Source organism: Bacillus rossius, chromosome 1 (assembly GCF_032445375.1).
Source record: "Bacillus rossius redtenbacheri isolate Brsri chromosome 1, Brsri_v3, whole genome shotgun sequence".
Taxonomy (NCBI): Eukaryota; Metazoa; Arthropoda; class Insecta; order Phasmatodea; family Bacillidae; genus Bacillus; species Bacillus rossius.
In genome coordinates, this window is record NC_086330.1 from 368,783,849 (window position 1) to 368,799,985 (window position 16,137).

The 16,137-nt window shown below is 44.9% G+C and overlaps 1 protein-coding gene across 1 annotated transcript in view; it reads right to left on the reverse strand.

Moving 5' to 3' along the window:
• Positions 1-1,873: 1,873 nt before the first annotated feature.
• LOC134528630 (indian hedgehog protein) overlaps positions 1,874-16,137 on the reverse strand; it is a 210,932-nt gene continuing 196,668 nt past the window's right edge. Inside the window, exons 3-4 of the mRNA XM_063362386.1 lie at positions 2,036-2,568; positions 1,874-1,960 (exon numbers count right to left, since the gene is read on the reverse strand). Coding sequence (XP_063218456.1) covers positions 1,874-1,960; positions 2,036-2,568 — 620 coding nt within the window. The remainder of the gene's footprint in view (positions 1,961-2,035; positions 2,569-16,137) is intronic.

Consider the following 16,137-nt stretch of genomic DNA (forward strand, 5'->3'; position numbering starts at 1 on the left):
AAGGCAACTGTAAAGAATTCAGACAAAATTACCCTAGGACTACTTTTCATGAAGCACTTTCAAAAGTGCAAGTTAATGTTCATGTCAATTTTGCAGGTTGTATCTATGTTAAATTTTACAAAGTTGTGACCATAATATACATACAGAGCTTATTTATACCTGCATTTTATAATAATAGGGATACTGATAAAAACTCTGAAGTTTGGCAATACTAAACTGTATTTAGGTTAATTGTTTTCAAGAGATTTAACTGGTCTTCTGGGCAGCGAACTATCACAACATTAAATGGTTGTAACAAAACTATATGTCTATGCAGTTACAAGATGGCAACATAAACTTTTGTTTCTGTTTGTTTTAACCAACATTTTGAAAAATTTTGCACGGTGTCGATACAAATTTTTAGAATAACTCATAAATTTTCCATGATGGTAAACTGCCGTATTATGTTTTTAAAAATAATAATTGTATTTATATAAACACCTTTAAAATTGTATAAATACTAAATCAAACAAAAAAAGTTTAATTTTTTCCTCAAAAACAAAAAAAAAAACTAATAAAGTTTGAAAAACTATCTGCAAATTGGTTTACTGAAAAAATGCAAACATTATTTATATATTATATTAATTCTCTTTTTAACCAATTACTTGTATTATTGTTTAGAATCCATAAATTTTCTCACAGTTAGCAAGTAGACAATTGTACACCCATGCTGTTTAGAACTTCAACTTTTTAATATGTACACATTTATATAAAATGACTGAAACAAATTCAACAACTTTAGAGAATTTACCAAAATAATATACAACTTATAAGTTAAATTTAAACAAATTCAGTTAGTAATTTTGTTTCCAAAATAAGAAGTAAAAGACATATATTATTCTTTATATAAAGGAACACAAGGCAGTAAATATGAACTCTATATTAAGCTATACTTGGTAGGTACATGTTCTTGGCATCACCATGAATATGCTACAAATTTCAGACACTCATGTGTGTTCAAGCATGTGAAAAACACTTACGGCACGCAAATAGAAAGTATTTTTTAATAATTATTCAAAGTGAACATTTTAGTTATTTGCTTGTGGCAAACAAAATATGCAAATATTTGTCATTATGACATCAATGATGTAATCAAGAAAGTTTTGATATATTTACAAATATTTAATCTATTACAAAATGTTTAAATAACCCTAATAAATATTTTCTTTTTATCAATCTAGCATTGTTCCAAGACAAGAAGAAAAATTGACTTCTGCATTAGGAATTCCTGTGGACTGACATTTTGTAATTTATTTCATTAGCATAACTCTGTAAGTACTTGAGCAGAAGAAGAATATTGTCTTTTTTGGAAAATATTTTTTTAGCTTTTAGCTATGCCGCAAGGTATCAGTCTACTCTCATGTCGCATGTTAGTGATCGGTCCGGAGTCCAGGACTCAAAACTACCCTTTCTCGGAAGCATCACAAACAGTTCATACAAAGTGCAGGGCAACCGAAGGCTTGATGACCGTCGCACACGCTCTGCAGTAAGGCCAACGAAGACGAGCACTGTGGTTTTATATTTTCCTCCAAACAGCAAAAGACCTAAACAGATCTCAGAAGTTAATCATTGGACAGGCCTGAGCTATACTTGGGTTTCGTTAAAGGACGGGAAGAAGAAGTCACCAAGCCTCCTGCACAGCCTGTGCGCAGTGTACACCTGTTTGAAGTCCAAGTCGCTGGTCAGCAGCGAATGCAGGGTAAGTTTCCTGCGCCATTGTCCCGCGGGGGAAGGACCTTGAATATCACGTCAACTAGGTACGAATTATTCTTTAACAAGTAATAATTCAAGTGTTCGTGAACCAGAGTCACATCACTAGGAACGTCCGGCGGCACTACCGGTAGAACATGTCCGCGGGCAGCAGCAGCTGCGCCGTGCGGTAGAGCGCGCGCACGTACCAGTGCACGCCCACCGGGGAGGCGGCGGCGGCGGCGGCCGGGGGCGGGCCCGCGGGGTCACGCCAGCACGCCACGGGCGCCGCCACCACCCGCGCCAGCCTCAGCGCGGCGTCCCGCAGGTTGTAGGCGAGGCGCAGCGGCGCGAGCGCCAGGTGCGCCACGGCCTGGCTGCGCACGACGGCGTAGCACGACGCCAGCACGCCGTCCACGACGAGCGTGCCGTGGCGCGTGAGCGGCGCGTAGACGCCGCGCGCCAGCACGGGCTCCGCGGCCACCACGGCGTCGGGTCGCGGGTCTCCGCCCCCGGGCCCCAGCGCCAGCACCTCGTCGCCGGGCCGGAGCGCGCCGGCGAACACGTGGCAGCCCCCCGGCGCCGCCAGCAGGTGCGCCGGGGTCAGCGTCACGTTGCGGCCCGACGCCGTGGACAGGCGCACGAACTGGCGCCGCGGCGCCGGGTCGCGGTCCAGGAAGGCCAGCACCTCGCTGAACACCGGCTCGCCCGACGCCGCGTGGGCCGCCAGCACGAGCTGGCCCAGGCGCAGCTGGGACAGCGGCGAGGTGCGGCCGCCGGGCAGCGCCACCGTCGCGTCTCCCGGGAAGCAGCCGCCCGACTTGGCCGCCTGCGAGGACTCTGCAACACCGCGCACCCACACTCTGCACACTCTGCACACTCTGCACTCTCTGCACACTCTGCACTCTCTGCACTCTCTGCACACTCTGCACACTCTGCACACTCTGCACACTCTGCACTCTCTGCACACTCTGCCGTGTACTTCATCAGTGGCGGCCGGTTTCAGCTACTCTCTTCAGAATGTCAACATCAGTTACGTACTCAATTTTAATGGCCAGCTGTAAAATGTCACGAAAATAATCATATTTACGAACAAACCTGTGACTTTTCAACTGCTAGATGAAAAAAAGTAAATATCTACTGATTGAATTAGAAGCAAACTAATAACACGCAGGGAAGGTGTCGTGATAATTTGACTGGAATGTCCTTTAAGGAACAGCAATGGCAATATAATGAACCCACTAACCAGGGCCGGCGCGTCCCTATAGGCGAACTAGGCAACCGCCTAGGGGGCCAAGTAGCTGGGGGCGGCGCAGCACGACACATAAATAGATGAAAATGGATTTTTGTAACAGTTTGGAATGCTTATATTGATATAAGTAATTATTTAAAGTCCACGGTGACCTGTTTATGATTTGTATTAAGAAAAAAAGTAAAAAAAAAAACACAAGCCTGCTTACATTTGATTGTTGACAAAATCTTAGGCTTACGTGATGTATTTTGAGGCAAGGAAAAAAATTTTGGGGGGGTGTCCGGCCGGGGGGGTGGGGGGGGCATTAAGGTTTTTTCGCTTAGGGCGCCAATTTACCTTGCACCGGCCCAGCCACTAACATGTGTGACCGAACCTTGACCTGCGGTGGCAACAGGTCCTTCAAGCAGGACTGGAGAACCACTCTGAGCCCTCCAGGACACATCGCCAGGATGTTCCAATGAATGTCGCACCTTCAGTTTGCCTACTGAGCCAACACACTATGTACAATAGCCGCAAAAATACAATCTCTGAATGATTCTTGCAGCGAGGAACATTTCTTTAACGTATTTTTTGACATAATTTTTTTTAAATCTATGGCCGCTAAAAGTGCTATCAACTCAGTAATACTGGCGTTAAATTCGTTGAAATACTCACCTATCCTTATTCAGCTGCCTTAAGTCGTTCAAGCAGGGCTACATAAGGGTTTTCCGCAAGTTTTAATTTAAACCTATGATTTTAAAACTTATTAATAGCTGAAGTCAGGTTCTCGACGTATTACCGCTGGCATTGGCGCAAACTCGGCGGGTGGAATAGGGGGGAGGGGCTCCGAGAATGAAGAAGCCTCTCCCAGTGGAGACAATAGTCACTGTGAAGCACGTAATAATAATAATTGAAGGAAAACGTCTAGAATGTTATAAAGTGTTCCGCTCACTGTACGCATGTGGGCCTGGTGCGATGACACTTGTTGATCTCTAGGGCGCAGATGAGCAGGCTACCTGGTGGGCTGGCGGGCAGAGTGCAGTGACCTAGCTGACCCCGGGTGCCCTCTGGGGCACGAGGGCAGTGTCTCGGCAGCCTTGCTTGTTTCGCGGGAGCTCGGCTTTGTCCCGCCACTGTGTCAGTGTGACAATGGCGGGCCGGGACAACTCGGGGACAACGGGACCCCGGCAGCTAGGCGCGATGGGATTAAGGCGCGGGCCAGCCTCACTTGCCTGGACGGACAGCTGGCACGCCCCCGTTTCCCTTACCCCCCCCTACCACCCCCCCCCCCCCACACACACACACACCTGCACACCACCTCCCATCGACAGCTTGCAATCATCACGGATTTGGTACAAATACCTGTTTACAAAAATTTCGGTGCAATTTTTTGAAATAAATTTTTCACCACTGTAGCCATTAAACACGCATTTTCATAAATTTAAATGATTTAAATCGGTTCGTTAGCTAGCAAGTTATGACATTTTAATGATTTATAAAAATTAAAATTTTTGGTACATTTCATAATGTGGAAAAAGTTTACACGTTATATATTTTTTTTTGGTATCTCAGTGCTTTATTAATTTATTCAAGTTCCTCTGTATGTGAATTTTAAAAAACGAATAAAAATAATATAAAAAATAAATTTTTATTCATTTTTAAAATAAATTTGAAAGAAACTTTTTAAAATCACTTGCCTAAAATTTGCCAACATATATATATATATATATATATATATATATATATATATATATATATATATATATATATACATATTTTAACGTGTATTATATATAAAATTTATATTAGCCATAAAAAATTAGCCAGCAAAACGGGGTTTTCGGTGTTAATTATTCTCTTTTGTGCTCAAGAAAGTGCATCAAACCCGGTCTCACTGATTCTGTTAGTATGAAGAAAAATAGTTTTTCTTTTACTGTGGGCAAATTTTTCATAAACCAAATTTTTCATAAAAATGATTTTTATAACTTGTGCAAATTTATTTTTTAAATTTTTTTTAGAATAAATATCTAGAGGTACATTAAAAAATATACATAACACTGATATACCAGTAAAACTAAACTTTCTAAACTTTTCTAAAATCTATACAATTTTTATAACTTGCACACTAATAAACGGATTCCAATAATTTAACATGATGGAAAATGTGTATACGAATACAGCGTCGGGAAAATTTTAACTAAATAATGCATCAAATATAAGAGAACAGGAACATTTTTAACAATTTTCGTAATGGTCATGCATAGAGACCGGAAAAAATCGCGGATTCCTTTCGAGACAGGCTGGAATCCAAACTCGTTTAGCTTAATGCTGCGTCAGTGATTGGACCGCAATTTACCTGAAGGACTCTGAGCCAATGGCAAACACTCAACAAAAGAAGTATCGAATCATAAGAATCGCAGTAAACAGGTGTCCCGAGTCAATAGCCAATGACCAGGTGATGGTTGCCCGAGTACATAGAGAATCGTGGAGTCTATCCTAGTGGTCATTGAAACCGCGAGTTTTTCCAGTCCCTAATCATGCACCATGGACGGGTACTGTATCAATTGAAATATTTCTCGCCAGAACTTCACTACCAAGAATAAACTATCGTGCAGACGCTCTGTGACAGATGCAATGGACCCTGGTGGGGGGGAGGGGGGAGAATTGAGGGAATGAATACCACTTCTAACCCCTTCCTCCCCTCAAGACAAACCGTTCTCTTCGTAAGGTTACGTTTTCTTCTCTTCACGAGCTTCTGGTTCACCATTGAAACAGCGTGTTCTAGCCTTCCTCACAGTTGGTGACGGGCGAAGGGCACAAACCTTACACTGACGCCTGACAGCTGGCCACATCTCGGGCAGACAACACACGAGCTCCAGCCGGCTCGCACTGCAACCGTCCTGGACACAGCCTCTTTGCTGCTCACTGTCGAGCAACAGATTGTTCCGACCTTCGGCCGGAATTCTCACGGTCCGCTCCCACATAATGCGCCCTAACAGGGTAGGGTGGGAGAAACTTCCAGTTCGATTATTAGAGACCGGAAAACATTCGCGGATTCATTTCACGATATGCTAGAATCCAAACAACTGTACCTTTACATTGCTTATGTGATTGGCTTTCAGTTTATCTGAAGGACTTTGAGCCAATGGAAAACCTTCAACCAAAAAAGTATCGAATCGCAAGCGTCCCAGTCGACGGGTGCCACGAGTCAATAGCCAATGAGCAAGTGGCATTTGCCCGAGTGTGTAGGGGGTTGTGGAGTCTATCCTAGAGGTCATCGAAAGCGCGAATTTTTTCCAGTCTCTATCGATTATACAATCCAGAGCAATAATAATTTAAACAGAAGTGTGAGGGATCGCTCCCTGTTGTTTGATCGGGAAGGTGTTAGAGCTTGAGCCATGACCCCAGAGGATAGGGCTACCCAGCATAGTCGTCTCCTCAGCCCCTTTACCACACTCAGCTGACCAGACAGTTGGCTGTGTCCTGAGCCCTGAGACTTTATCAGCGCTGCCGGCGCCTTCCTTCATCTCCCACGTCGAGTAACAAGACGACTGCGTGTCCCAGGTAAGGTCGCGGGGGTGGCGAGGAGATACCGCAGTGGTTTACCACTGCCTCTCGCAGTGTGGAGGTCAGGAGACGACACAACACACCCTCCTGCACCCGGTAACCAGAGACTTCCCGGCCGAGAACTGAACTGGACCTCCGGCTCCGACGAATGTGCCGATAGCTCGGGCAAGAGGGCGAATTCAGGAACTTAAAAACTCTTGCTCGAACTTATTTATTCATTTAAGTCCTGATTTGTACAATGACGCATTCCTCACAAGCAAAAAAAAATACGTCATTACGTTAGTCTGTTGGTAAGTTTGCTTTCTCTTGTCACTTGCGATGTGAAACATGACGTGAATTAGTATGATCCTTGCATTACGGCACACATGGGCGAAAATGTGTAGGATCTCCGGATATGGAAAAATAAGAGGGGGGATAACGTATTTTATTCCTATTTAAAAAGTTACTGTTTTGAGAGCTCAACCGAGCCCCCTCAGTCATTAGTCGACGTGTGTGGTATTTGCATTGCGTGGACTGAATTGTATGGAGTTGGCTGTATCTAACGACGGAAATTAGAATTCTTACTTCTTAACCACCAAGAGGCGTGGCCAAGCAACACTTCCGCGATGTTTCACGTGTCGCAGTTTGAAGCGGAAAGTAACTTCAACGACCGCGTCACAACAGGCTTTGTCCCGGGATGCGGTGCCTCTTGGGCGGTTATTTACTACCGTTTATGGCACCGCGGCCGAGCGCATGGTTTTACGACACCTCCACCCGGGGGGAGGCCTCTCGGGTTAATTTATGGCGCTTGAGGTAGGTCCCGACTTAATTCATCACATTAGGGCGAGGTTAGAGTCGGTCTCGCGGCGCCCACTGCCCGGCTGGGAGTCCCCGCTGTGGCCGTGTGCCGAGCGGCGCGGCGCCGGCCTGTCCTGCGACACGCCTGCCGCTAGCTCTTCCTCGGGCAGCACCCGCCATGTTGGGAGTCCCCGCTGTGGCCGTGTGCCGAGCGGCGCGGCGCCGGCCTGTCCTGCGACACGCCTGCCGCTAGCTCTTCTTCGGGCCGCACCCGCCATGTTGGGAGTCCCCGCTGTGGCCGTGTGCCGAGCGGCGCGGCGCTGGCCTGTCCTGCGACACGCCTGCCGCTAGCTCTTCTTCGGGCCGCACCCGCCATGTTGGGAGTCCCCGCTGTGGCCGTGTGCCGAGCGGCGCGGCGCTGGCCTGTCCTGCGACACGCCTGCCGCTAGCTCTTCCTCGGGCCGCACCCGCCATGTTGGGAGTCCCCGCTGTGGCCGTGTGCCGAGCGGCGCGGCGCTGGCCTGTCCTGCGACACGCCTGCCGCTAGCTCTTCTTCGGGCCGCACCCGCCATGTTGGGAGTCCCCGCTGTGGCCGTGTGCCGAGCGGCGCAGTGCTGGCCTGTCCTGCGACACGCCTGCCGCTAGCTCTTCCTCGGGCCGCACCCGCCATGTTGGGAGTCCCCGCTGTGGCCGTGTGCCGAGCGGCGCGGCGCCGGCCTGTCCTGCGACACGCCTGCCGCTAGCTCTTCCTCGGGCCGCACCCGCCATGTTGGGAGTCCCCGCTGTGGCCGTGTGCCGAGCGGCGCGGCGCCGGCCTGTCCTGCGACACGCCTGCCGCTAGCTCTTCCTCGGGCCGCACCCGCCATGTTGGGAGTCCCCGCTGTGGCTGTGTGCCGAGCGGCGCAGCGCCGGCCTGTCCTGCGACACGCCTGCCGCTAGCTCTTCTTCGGGCCGCACCCGCCATGTTGGGAGTCCCCGCTGTGGCCGTGTGCCGAGCGGCGCGGCGCCGGCCTGTCCTGCGACACGCCTGCCGCTAGCTCTTCTTCGGGCCGCACCCGCCATGTTGGGAGTCCCCGCTGTGGCCGTGTGCCGAGCGGCGCGGCGCCGGCCTGTCCTGCGACACGCCTGCCGCTAGCTCTTCTTCGGGCCGCACCCGCCATGTTGGGAGTCCCCGCTGTGGCCGTGTGCCGAGCGGCGCGGCGCCGGCCTGTCCTGCGACACGCCTGCCGCTAGCTCTTCCTCGGGCCGCACCCGCAACGCTGGTTGCATGTCTTTGTAAGAAAAAGTACCGAAAATAACGCGAGCTACCAGAACAAATACAAAAAAAAAATATCTAACATTTCATACTCGCCAATGATGTGTAAACATCTAACTCTTGTGTTCTCATACTGCAAATAAACTTATAGTACCAAAATCGAACATTAAATTTAACGTATAATTCTTCAAATAATGCCTAGCATGATAAATATACAAATTTTTTTAACATTATTTCTTGACAATTATCACATGTAGTTTTCGCAACTGCCATATAATTCCCTTCCGCAGTTGCTACGGCGACTATTAAATCATTCGATTTTCAGAGCGAAATGTTAAACCAGATAATAAAACGACTACGATAAAGGTTTTTAAAAAAATTGAATAAAATTTTAAATCCCGGATACGTACCTGAATTTCGGCATGAAATTACAATACTGTCCATCTGGTTAACATTTATCAAACAGTTAACACTTTAAAGTTTCCTTACACGATGGATGACTTTAATTATTAAAGCATAGTTGTACTATTATACTTTTTTGAATACCTAGGTATTCATGGATATTCATTTCCTTATAAATTTAATTTATTTTATTTTAAGTTAAAATAAAGGCTATAGCCCTACATAATATGAAATAATGGATACAATTGACTGAAATAAGTATTTAATAATTTTAAATGAATAAGATAAACAAATAAAATGTATTCATATATATTTGCCTAAAGCACAATTTGAATAATTCAGTAATCTATTTTTTTTTAACTGTCATAAGAAAATATAGAAACTTAAAAAAAAAAAACCTTATAATTTATTAGCCAGGAAAATTGTGTTCGAACGAACATGGCGTCTTTCATTTTGTTGTTTCTCTAAATCATTATGAACGTTGCGCTATGTTTCAGGTATTTTACAAACTAAGTTGCAGTCAAATAGATTCCGGCTTTGGATTTGATTTTCGACAAGGACTTTTATTACAATTCTGTCCATCTTGTTGAAATGTATTAAACATTTAATTCTATAAAGTTTTCGCACACGTTATAAGTTATACTTAAATGGCATTACTAAAAAAAAAAGCGTTAATGCCTGAACATTTTAAAACACACACAATACTAAGCATATGTTTGTACATTTCATTTTGCTTAAACGACTGAAATCAGTCTTCAAATACTTCCTACAAACAAACATTAACCATACTGAGCTGATTCATAATTATTATGCTGTTATGCTGTAATGTTATCAAAAAAATAAAAACAGAAATCCCCAGTGGCGAGATTTGAACTGCGACCCTTTATGTTATCAAGTGCACGCTATACCAATAGGCCTAAGCTATCGGGAAATTTTGAGTTGTGGAAGAATAGTATGTATTATCAACAATGTAAGACCATTTTATAACGTATTGTCAAATATGGAAATACTTTTTTACTATGACTGTTTTATGTAGTTTACCAAATATATTCGAGAGTATTTTCACTATCATAAAGTTTCATTTGGCACAACAATACTTTTAGTATGTACCCTAATTATTTACAAAAGTGACCTTATACGGGTTTATGTTTCCTTACATGGATTCGCCATTTTCGTCCCACATTCCGTTCCATTGTCACGAAATTACTCCCACGATCCACGAAATGGCATACACTGGGAGCTGAGATGTTTTACACTTCAAAAACGTTTATATAAACCAGCTGCTTGAATCTGTGTAAGAATGTGCGAGTGACTGGTTTTAATGTACTAGCGCCTTTTTTTTTTCTGGTTTTCATACTATTTGCTGTATGTTTTATTACTTTCCTTTTTATGTATGTCTATGCTTAATTTTTAATTACTTTACATTAGTTATGGTTGAATCTTTTGTAGTAGTTAATATTTGAACATTAAGTTAAAATTTTAACTTGTTCTCTTAATATTTAGTCAACATCTGCTTATATCATGCTTAATTTTTAATATTCCACTATTTTATGTAATTGCAGAAAAGTGGTTAAGTGTAAGAAAAGGCGTAACGCCTTAACTTCGCCACCAATAAAGACGATAAATAAATAAATAAATAAATAAGAAAAAAAATTACCGTTAAGAATATTTGCTTGACTTTTTACAAACATCAGAGAACTCGTGAAATTATTCCAGTGCCCAAACTACAATACCCAACGTTATAGTAGTTAAGACTCAGTCTCACAATTCACGTTTTTTTTCATTGTTGATTTTTGTGGGGCTTTATCGAAAATATAAACACAATACCAAACTTGCATTTATTGTTCTGCAACAAATATTATAAACATAGATTAGCTAAGTGTAATATTATGTGTGTTAAAAGACACAAGTGTTGCTTGCTGTTTCACACCCGTGACATTGCACTAAGTGAATATCAGTTTAAACATTTTGGCAAAACAACAAATGCAAGGAAGGTATAGAATTAAAAATTTATAAATACGTCCTTAAATAAATAACTGGCGAAAAAAAAATCAACTAAGGGTGTAAGCTGAGCCTCAATGGTTGGTAGTGGGCCCATTTAATTTGTTTTATCTGTTATTGTAAAATAATATAAGATATCAGTGCATGAATCACAAATATTTAAACTAAACGATTCGTGTTATATAGTCAGTAGTAGAGACCGGAAAAATTCTCGGGTTCATTTCATGTATGCTATGATCCAAACAACTGTATCTTTATATTGCTTCTGTGATTGACTCACAGTTTATCTGAAGGACTTTCAGCCAATGAAAAACCTCCAACCAAAAAAGTATCGAATCGCAAGCGTCCCAGTTGACAGGTGTCACGAGTCAATAGCCATAATGAGCAGGAGATATTTTCCTGAGTGTGTAGGGGATTGTGGAGTTTATCCTAGAGGTCATCGAAATCGCGAATTTTTCCAGTCTCTAGTCAGTAGTTAAGACTCATCGCCACAGCTGGGCCGAACGGCACCCTTGTAAAGAGGCAGCGGCGGGATTAGTGTTCATTGTCACGGGACGTCCTACTGCTCTCCAGGAGCTAACTGTACCAGCCAGGGTGACTGACCCGCCTTTCTTTCCAACTGGCCAATAGGGATGCTGCAGTTCAAGGATGAGCGAATATTAATTAAAAAAAAAAATGGGGTGTCCCTGTGTCATGGACACGGCCGTGTGTTGTACGTGAACACGTGTACGTAACAGGTAATATTTTCTATACAAAATATAAAAAAGGTTTTTATTTTATTTTAACACCATATATATTCACTGTAACTATTTCACACTAATGTTTTATATATGCAATCGATAGGTTTTGAAGAAAGCTGACGATTGAAACTTACTTCTCAGAGTAAAAAAATTATACTAAATGGAAATCTCGGAACGCAGCAAAATGACCTCAAAATGAAGTGCGCTTCCCCCTCCACCGCGCGCGATGCGTCACAGTCCTCACTTAGCGTAACAAATTCTTTGATCCTTTAGCTATCCAGTGGTGTAATTAAATTTTGGATGGAGATGATAGATATGTAGCTGCAACACCAAACCTTTGAATATATATACTGTATAGAAGTCGCGAGTGGATAGGATTTACTCTACGTTTTTCAGAAGCGTATGATGAGCAGCTTGGGAACTTCACCGCTGCAGTGCGCTGCCGTAACGCCCTGTATAGTCTTAGTTGTTATTTACACGTTAGAGCGCAGCACTGTCGCCCGCTGTCATTCCCCGCACCCCTCATCCATCATTCACTGCAGCTCAAGGTCGTTCAACGGGAGGGGGAAGGGGTGTTTGAAGAGTTCGACACTTGTTCGCTAGGGACCACCACAAGTCGATGCCCTAGAGATGGTGGCGATTGCGGCGGTGAATTAACCAAGTACCTCAAAACCGTATTAGAAATTTTAACCTGGGCTGGCGACTTCTATACAGTATATATATTCAAAGACCAAACTGTATCCCCCAATTTTGTTATCATTCGTTTTTTGAATTTTCTCCCACCATGGAAGCAATTTTAAAGACGTATTCACGTCAAAACTATTATCCAAAATATTATACAACAATTAATTCTGATTTTAAAAATTCATGCTCATTATGTATGTGTGTAACAGATACAACAATTCATAGAGATGACAATAAAACTCTGCCTACAAATATGGATTTGGTTGCGGGGGCCCAGGAAGGGGGGGGGGGATTGTAGAGGCCCCTCAGGATTTTCGATGAGTGTTAATTGGTGGTCCGAGAGAACACCGGGTCACTGAGGGACAGAGTGCTAAGAAAAAAAAAGGTTGTCTCAATACAGCCACGAAGGCGTATCGACATGTCCCACCTACGAAGTGTCGGCACTGATTTGTATTTTATCATGCTCTGGGGCCATGCCATAAGTGTTAACGCCGACCTCTGTAACATCGGCCTTTGAGTGGACACGAGATGGTTTGGAACTGAATCATAAGCCCGTCTGTCATTTTCGCCAGAATCCAAATAATAATTAATAACTGATATGCTATATTATTCATAAATTGAACCTCCAGCAGCCAAGTTTAACGAGTGGCCTTTTTTTTTAAAAAAAAAATTCGATTGTTTTATTTGTGTCTGATAGCGCAACCACAGTCTTGTGATGTTACTCTGAGTCTGGCCGGGGCAAAGACAAGAACAGTTCGAAGGACGTAACAGCAGTTATACTTCGAGAAGAGCGGGGAACAGGTGACTTATAAGCAATAACACCAGTCGGGTCGGCCCGGGATGACGCGAAGTGTCACAACCACTCCAGTCGGTTCCAGAAAGACTATCAGGGGTATAAAAGCGGCGACGCCGGCCTCCGCGGGAGTTCCAAGAGTTCCAGCAACAGGCGAGTGGAGTGAAGTGCGAGTTAAGCATTTCAATATATATACTGTATAGAAGTCGCGAGTGGATAGGATTTACTCTACGTTTTTCAGGAGTGTATGATGAGCAGCTTGGGAACTTCACCGCTGCAGGGCGCTGCTGTAACGCCCTGTATAGTCTTAGGTTGTTATTTACACGTTAGAGCGCAGCACTGTCGCCCGCTGTCATTCCCCGCACCCCCCACCCATCATTCACTGCAGCTCAAGGTCGTTTAACGGGAGGGGGAAGGGGTGTTTGAAGAGTTCGACACTTGTCCGCTAGGGACCACCACAAGTCGATGCCCTAGAGATGGTGGCGATTGCGGCGGTGAATTAACCAACTACCACAAAACGTATTAGAAATTTTAACCTGGGCTGGCGACTTCTATACAGTATATATATTCAAAGGTTAAGCGAAGAGGGCGCGAGATGCCCCCCCCCCCCCTCCTTTTTGAAAGCGGAGCGTGTGTGTGTGGACAGGTGCGAGGTATGGGGCGAACCACTGTTGAGCCTGGCTCCAGAGAGGAGTGCGAACTGTGGACTAAACAGATATTTAGTGATTTATGAACATACATTACGTGTGGTGATTTAATCAGTAATGTAAAGATTAGTAGTAAATAAAATTGTATAAAAATTAATTGGGCTATCTTACGAACCCGTTTTCCCCACTCGTAACAATATTTTAAGACACTTCTCAGCATAATATAAGATATGTTGTTTACTAAAATATTAGTTGCTGGGATTGGATATCATCCGAATAAAATTAACTAATATGAAACAATTACTCTGAAAGAAAAAAAAAGGTTAAACACGAAGTGATGTACGAACACGATCGTGAGAAAGGTCACGGAAAATGGCAAGAGAATTTCAAACTTCGAAAAATAGAGGGAACCTGTAAAAATTTTAATGGTTACGTTGTACATCGATGGAGAAATATTTAGTGAGGCCCTTCTGGTGTACTACAAGGAAATGTTAGTTAGGTGTACACACCTGACCTCGAACATCATTATGAACTCTGAAAGCCGTACGAAATGCTACCGCCGTCTGGCCGGCGCTATTTATAGCCGATAGGTCGGGTCGCCTCGGGACGTGACCCAGTCACTTAACTTGCACCCTTATGGCAAGAGTTTTTAAGTACGTTACAATGTTTTCCAACTGTACATCTGCCCTCGGACATCGTAACGAATTCTGCCCGCTGTACGTCTGGCCGGCGCTATTTATAGCCGAGTGACCGGGTCGCCTCGGGACGTGACCCGGTCACTTAACTGCCTGCGTCCCCGATGGCAAGAGTTTTTAAGTACGTTACAATGTTTTCCAACTGTACATTTGCCCTCCTCGGACATCGTAATGAATTCTGCCAGCTGTAAGTCTGGCCGGCGCTATTTATAGACGAGTGACCGGGTCGCTTCGGGACGTGACCCGGTCACTTAACTGCCTGCGTCCCTGATGGCAAGAGTTTTTAAGTACGTTACAATGTTTTCCAACTGTACATATGCCCTCCTCGGACATCGTAATGAATTCTGCCAGCTGTACGTCTGGCCGGCGCTATTTATAGCCGAGTGACCGGGTCGCCTCGGGACGTGACCCTGTCACTTAACTGCCTGCGTCCCTGATGGCAAGAGTTTTTAAGTACGTTACAATGTTTTCCAACTGTACATATGCCCTCCACGGACATCGTAATGAATTCTGCCAGCTGTACGTCTGGCCGGCGCTATTTATAGACGAGTGACCGGGTCGCCTCGGGACTTGACCCGGTCACTTAACTGCCTGCGTCCCTGATGGCAAGAGTTTTTAAGTACGTTACAATGTTTTCCAACTGTACATCTGCCCTCCTCGGACATCGTAATGAATTCTGCCAGCTGTACGTCTGGCCGGCGCTATTTATAGCCGAGTGACCGGGTCGCCTCGGGACGTGACCCGGTCACTTAACTGCCTGCGTCCCTGATGGCAAGAGTTTTTAAGTACGTTACATGTTTTCCAACTGTACATCTGCCCTCCTCGGACATCGTAATGAATTCTGCCCGCTGTACGTCTGGCCGGCGCTATTTATAGCCGAGTGACCGGGTCGCCTCGGGACGTGACCCGGTCACCTGACTGCCTCTGTCTCTGATGGCAAGAGTTTTTAAGTACGTTACAAATTTTTCCAACTGTACATCTGCCCTCCTCGGACATCGTAATGAATTCTGCCAGCTGTACGTCTGGCCGGCGCTATTTATAGCCGAGTGACCGGGTCGCCTCGGGACGTGACCCGGTCACTTAACTGCCTGCGTCCCTGATGGCAAGAGTTTTTAAGTACGTTACAATGTTTTCCAACTGTACATCTGCCCTCCTCGGACATCGTAATGAATTCTGCCCGCTGTACGTCTGGCCGGCGCTATTTATAGCCGAGTGACCGGGTCGCCTCGGGACGTGACCCGGTCACCTGACTGCCTCTGTCTCTGATGGCAAGAGTTTTTAAGTACGTTACAAATTTTTCCAACTGTACATCTGCCCTCCTCGGACATCGTAATGAATTCTGCCAGCGATACGTCTGGCCGGCGCTATTTATAGCCGAGTGACCGGGTCGCCTCGGGACGTGACCCGGTCACCTGACTGCCTCTGTCTCTGATGGCAAGAGTTTTTAAGTACGTTACAAATTTTTCCAACTGTACATCTGCCCTCCTCGGACATCGTAATGAATTCTGCCAGCTGTACGTCTGGCCGGCGCTATTTATAGCCGAGTGACCGGGTCGCCTCGGGACGTGACCCGGTCACCTGACTGCCTCTGTCTCTGATGGCAAGAGTTTTTAAGTA